Source organism: Nanorana parkeri, unplaced genomic scaffold (assembly GCF_000935625.1).
Source record: "Nanorana parkeri isolate BGI_ZX_2015 unplaced genomic scaffold, ASM93562v1 scaffold1157, whole genome shotgun sequence".
Taxonomy (NCBI): Eukaryota; Metazoa; Chordata; class Amphibia; order Anura; family Dicroglossidae; genus Nanorana; species Nanorana parkeri.
Window position 1 is genome coordinate 71,196 of NW_017307425.1, and position 6,060 is coordinate 77,255.

At 52.2% G+C, this 6,060-nt stretch overlaps 1 protein-coding gene across 1 annotated transcript in view; it reads left to right on the forward strand.

Annotated features, from left to right (window-relative positions):
- DNAI2 (dynein axonemal intermediate chain 2) overlaps positions 1-6,060 on the forward strand; it is a 22,399-nt gene that overhangs the window by 4,993 nt on the left and 11,346 nt on the right. The window contains exons 4-6 of the mRNA XM_018568220.1: positions 112-233; positions 974-1,116; positions 1,854-1,967. Coding sequence (XP_018423722.1) covers positions 112-233; positions 974-1,116; positions 1,854-1,967 — 379 coding nt within the window. The remainder of the gene's footprint in view (positions 1-111; positions 234-973; positions 1,117-1,853; positions 1,968-6,060) is intronic.

Below are 6,060 nucleotides of genomic sequence, written 5' to 3' on the forward strand. Positions count from 1 at the left end.
CACAGTGCAGGTTGTAGAAGTCACTCATCTACGAATGATTTGATTGCAGTAATAGAAGACGCAGCCACACACAAAGATTTATAGACGGACGTCTCTTATCTCTCATACAAGGTGATGGAGCATTGCATCAAGCAGAACAACGCCATCAACATTTACGAGGAGTACTTCGAGGAGGAGGAGGAAGTGGAGGGGATGGATGAAGCTCCATCAGCGAAGACCATTAACGTGTTCAGGTAAAGACACGCGCAGGGTACTGGAAGAACGCCGGACGCTCATGCAGATACCTGAGGGCATGGTGACGGCCGCGTACACACAAGGCATTAGTCATCATGACCCATATACATTGTCCGAGGTATAATGATCCACTCTACAGGTTTAACATTTAACTTCAGGCAAAGGGATAAAATACACATATGGGAGCGGTTTTATCTGAATTTCTGTCCGTCCAGTCCTGCGATTTACACAGCTCTGCCAAACAGCACAGCCCTGGCGAGCACAGAGATCTCTCACTGTTTATTTTTGGGGATTATAAGAATATTCCTTAAAGGAGAACTATGAGGTGAGTGATTTTCTGTCACAGGTCGGCTCGGTAGATCGGGAGGTGAGCGAACACATACCGGCGTTCGCTCACTTCTCGATCCTGTCCCTGCAGAGAGCCGTGACTGTCACTCAGGGCTCCCTGCAGGGATTCCCCCCCTCCTCTGTCCGATCCTCCAGCTCCTACAGTTATCTTTGTTTGGCAGTGTCCAATCCTGGACAGGCAGCTGTGTAACACAAAGTTTAAAGGAGAACTATGAGGGGGGGGGGAACCCTAACCCCATAGTTCTCCTTTAATTGGAGAACATTGCAGCTTCTACCATGGCAGCACTATTCAGTTTTTGTATTCTCTAAGCTCCGCCCCTATATTGTCTTTTTCTGGTATTTTAAGTGTAAATATCCAGTTTTCGTAATATATCATTTTTATGCCACACAGGGACCCGAGCGAAATCAAGCGCGCTGCCACCCACCTCTCCTGGCACCCAGACGGCGGCAGGAAACTGGCAGTGGCCTATTCCTGCCTGGAGTTCCAGCGAGCCCCCAAAGACATGAGCTACGACTCCTACATCTGGGATACCGGTGAGGACGATGGCCGCCTTCTGATACCAGTCATATAGAATGCACGGGGCCCTTCTCAGAACAGGACAGGCCTTGCCATAGCCCGGTGTCATTACACTTCCTGTGTCGCCGGCTACTTCCTGTTCTTCTCTTAGAGGCCATTTTAGGCTGAAGGAGAACGGAAGAGGCCGAATGTTTTGGTTTCCAGAAGGATAATAACAGGAAGTCGGCTTTTTGGACTCTCGGGCTGTTTGGTGCTTTAGACTTAATTTCAGTGTTGTCCCGAGCCTTTTTGCCGCCTGAGGCTGGGGTGGTGGTTATGGTTGAGCGACACCACCCTCCCCGCCCAGCTCGATGCCCGGCCCAGCTCCTGGCAACCAGTGACGTCAGTGGTTGCCAGGAGCTGGGCGGGACGCTGGCCAGAGTGTCCCAGTTTGCTAACAGCTGAGCTGGTTAGACATGCGTGGCCCTTACACATCTTCCTCCGGCTCTTAGCTACCTGGGACACGATGCCCAGAAAGGGGGCGGCAGGCAGAAGGCAGACATTGTGCAGCAGTTAGCCGTGCCGCTCTGTCTGCCGTCTCTCCCCATGGCCCAAAGAGATGCTGATTGTACAAATCTGGGCCCCTTGTTTTAGTGACACTCCATTTTGGTGACAGCCGCCTTATTACGATCCAGCGCCTCGGTTCTACTTGATCCTGATTGGTGCTTTCTATGTCTTCCTGAGAAACTAACATCTTCTCCTCCATCTTTTCCAGAAACCCCGAACAAGCCGGAACTGACTCTGAAACCCGTGTCGCCGCTGGTCAGCTTGGAGTATAACCCCAAAGACTCTCACATCCTGGTTGGAGGATGCTACAATGGACAGATGAGTAAGGAGGGGGGGGGGGTTATACAGAGGGCCATAAGGGGGATTTTTATTTAATCTCAGTGGATACAACTATTTACTACGAGGTGTGAACCCCAAATGCTTTGAGAACAGCCCTGGGTATGCCAAGTGCTAGAACTGTTACTAAGGGGTTGTGGTCCATGTAGACTCCATAACATCATCATTACCCCCCTATGACCAGCCTGAACCAATGACACAAGACAGGATGGATCCGCAGAATAACAACTGACCCTGCCGTCTGCATGTTACCATTAAACTGACCTCCGTCCTTCCCTTCAGTCTTCCATCTGACCTCCGTCCTCCCCTTCAGTCTTCTATCTGACCTCCGTCCTCCCCTTCAGTCTTCTATCTGACCTCCGTCCTCCCCTTCAGTCTTCTATCTGACCTCCGTCCTCCCCTTCAGTCTTCTATCTGACCTCCGTCCTCCCCTTCAGTCTTCTATCTGACCTCCGTCCTCCCCTTCAGTCTTCTATCTGACCTCCGTCCTCCCCTTCAGTCTTCTATCTGACCTCCGTCCTCCCCTTCAGTCTTCTATCTGACCTCCGTCCTCCCCTTCAGTCTTCTATCTGACCTCCGTCCTCCCCTTCAGTCTTCTATCTGACCTCCGTCCTCCCCTTCAGTCTTCTATCTGACCTCCGTCCTCCCCTTCAGTCTTCTATCTGACCTCCGTCCTCCCCTTCAGTCTTCTATCTGACCTCCGTCCTCCCCTTCAGTCTTCTATCTGACCTCCGTCCTCCCCTTCAGTCTTCTATCTGACCTCCGTCCTCCCCTTCAGTCTTCTATCTGACCTCCGTCCTCCCCTTCAGTCTTCTATCTGACCTCCGTCCTCCCCTTCAGTCTTCTATCTGACCTCCGTCCTCCCCTTCAGTCTTCTATCTGACCTCCGTCCTCCCCTTCAGTCTTCTATCTGACCTCCGTCCTCCCCTTCAGTCTTCTATCTGACCTCCGTCCTCCCCTTCAGTCTTCTATCTGACCTCCGTCCTCCCCTTCAGTCTTCTATCTGACCTCCGTCCTCCCCTTCAGTCTTCTATCTGACCTCCGTCCTCCCCTTCAGTCTTCTATCTGACCTCCGTCCTTCCCTTCAGACTTGCACAGTGGTACCGGCTCCTCTCCTCTTCCTCTGATGTCACTGCACACTGGGAGCTTCTCCCAATGTACATTAGAAGCTGCAGTAAGTCAGAGTCTGCCTAATTTTCTGGCCGGAAGACGTCCAGCATCTTCTAGCACTTTACTCCCCACTTTGACTGTCAATGGCCCCGCCCCTTTCATTCATTGGATTCCAGATCTCTTAGTCATGGAGGATCGTCTTCAGATGTGGGCGTTACCCAGGGCTTTCTGTATGCAAATACAGCCTGCCTAGGAACGCCCACTCCTCCTGACTAACACCCACCCATCAAGGCATTTTGATATTGGCATAACTCCTCCCAAGAGCCAGCCCACTGCTTGCATCACTTGAGATTGGGCTCTTGAGAAGAGTAATGAGGCGGGGTGCTGTGATGTTTTCAGGAAGTTATGTACAGCACCCTGCCGGCCCCTCCCACCAGCCATGACCGGCCTGCATTGCATAGGGAAGCACAGACATCAGAACAATGGGTTTTATAGGGGGGGTTGAAGGAGCACGTTCGGCTCATTCATTTCCCTTCGCTGCTTCCCCGTTGCATATTAATGTACAAGGCTCGTTACTGCCGTCATGTTTATTTTGTTAATCAGGAATTGATTCCCTCGCTGTAATTAAATCCTGTGATAAAATGATAATGAAATCCGAAACAACATGCGTCCGGGGAGGCGTCAGGGATGAATCTCCATAATTGACACTTCTGTTCTATGGGCGAGGGAAGGTCACCGTTCTGGGACTAGTTACCACTGCAAGTTAGTTCTTTCCTGGTCACCATAGCTGTACGAAGGCCACTGCTCGGCTCTTTCCTAAAATGCCCCGTCGCCTGGCTGCTATGCGTTTATTGCTGTGTGTCCGCCGAGGAGATTCATCCGCTCTGTTTGTCCTGGTGACCGTTGTCACTGCGACTGAAAGTGATGGGAAATCCAAAATGTTAGAGTTGTCACCGGAGTTGAGGAGAAATCCTCCAATGGGGAGGACGTGTCCCTCTATTTGGAGAAACTGCTATTTCCTGTTGTGTCTACAGAACAGGAAGTGAAGGGAAATCTCCCCAAAGTGACACAGACAGCAATAGAAGAAAAAATGAATAGCTTCTAACCCTTCTCTATATCAGTGGTTCTCAACTGTAGGTCCTCCCTTATGCCAGGCCAGTGGCGTAACAATCACCATAGCGACCCAGGCGGCCGCTATGGGGCCTGGCCAGATGCCGTGTGGGCCGTCTGGGTCGCTATGGGATCCTCTGCTGGTGGCTTTCACTGGCGGCTGAATAGGAACACGCCGCTGTTCAGATCACTGACAGTAATCTGTGCAGCAAGCCGTTCCTCTCCACAGAGTCAATGAGAGCCAGCAGCGGCGGTGGACCCGGCAGTGGAGGAGGTCGGCAGCAGGGGAGGAGGCGGGGCCCGGTGACGAAGAAGGAGGCGGGCCTGGTGACGGAGGAGGAGGCGGGGCCCATCAGCGACCATGGAGGAAGAGGAGGCGGACAGGTAAGGAGTGCGACCAGCCCACCTGAGGGTGACTCTGCCGAGCCCACCATAGAGAGTCTATGGTGGGCTCGGCAGGTTCACCCTCAGGTGGGATCTTGACTTAGCTCTGCAAGGGGGTATAACTAGAAATCACGGGGCCCCATACAAAATTTAGCTATGGGGCCCTGTGATTTCTAGTTACGCCCCTGTGCCAGGCCGTGACTTCCTGTCTCCCTGACAACTAATGATCACACTAGCTGTCAGGGACCAGTGACTGGGGGCAGGGACTAGTGACCAGGAACCAGAGGAGGGAGGACAGGAGGAAAGAGAAGGTGGCATTTCCTCTCGGTGTGTCTGGAGGGGATCTGCTTGATAATTTCAGTGTCTGGACATTTTTCTTGCACTTCGGTGTAAAGTGAAGGGTTGTTCTGGTAGGGTCTGCTCATGTATCGCAGGCTAACGTATGGATGTGAGCATACAAGGGGAGCAAAATGGAACCAGGCAGAACATGTACGTCACATGTAAGGGCTTCACAAAGATTTTGGGGCACCTGAGCATCAAGGGTGCTGTAACGGGGATTAATGCAGGGGTGGGCAAAACTCTGGCCTTCCAGCTATGGTGAAACAATAAATCCCATGATGCATCTGTCTCTGGGAGTCATGCTTGTGGATGTCAGAATCTTGCAATGCCTCGTGGGATTTGTAGTTCTGCAATAGCTGGAGGTTGCCCACCCCTGGATTAAAGGGTGTTCTAGGCATGTATGGTGCATGTGATAGGACAGCCAGCACACAAGCGGTCAACATCTCATTCATCCCGGGGTCCAGGGGGAAGGATGGAGCTCCCCTCCACCATATCTTCATTTTTAATGGTCCCCCCCCATTCTTCTGAAAGGAGCGCTGCAGAGGGGAAAGTTACATTGGCTATATTGCAGAGTTTATGTTAATTGTACTGGATTCAGTTTGGGATATTGTTGGTTTGGTTTTGGTGATATGTTCAAATTTTTCTTCAATGTGGCCAAGTCTCCCTACCTCCCATTAGAGGCAAATGTTGGGCTGATATGTTTGATATTCTCTGTCTGTCTTACGTCTCAAAGCTCGTTTATGATTAGGGTAACGGGAGGACACAAACTAGCATCCTCTCGTCACCACAAGCTCAGTATACCGCGAGCTGCAGCTCGCGGTATACTGAGACGCCGGAGCGGATCCCGACATCGACGTCGAGATCCGCCTAGCTGCGTGAGTGACAGCTGGCTCTGCCTATCTAGAGGCAGAGCCAGCTGTACCCGCCCCCTCCTCTGTTCCGCCAGTCAGCGCTGGAGGATAGGAGCGGGGAGGGGGGAATCCAGCCCCTCCCCTGTCACGGCAGAGAGCCGTGACAGGATCGAGAGGTGAGCGAACGCCGGTATGTGTTCGCTCACCTCCCGATCTACTGAGCCGACCTGTGACAGTCTCATTGTCACAGGTCGGCTAGAACTATGAGGTGAGTGAAAAGCACTC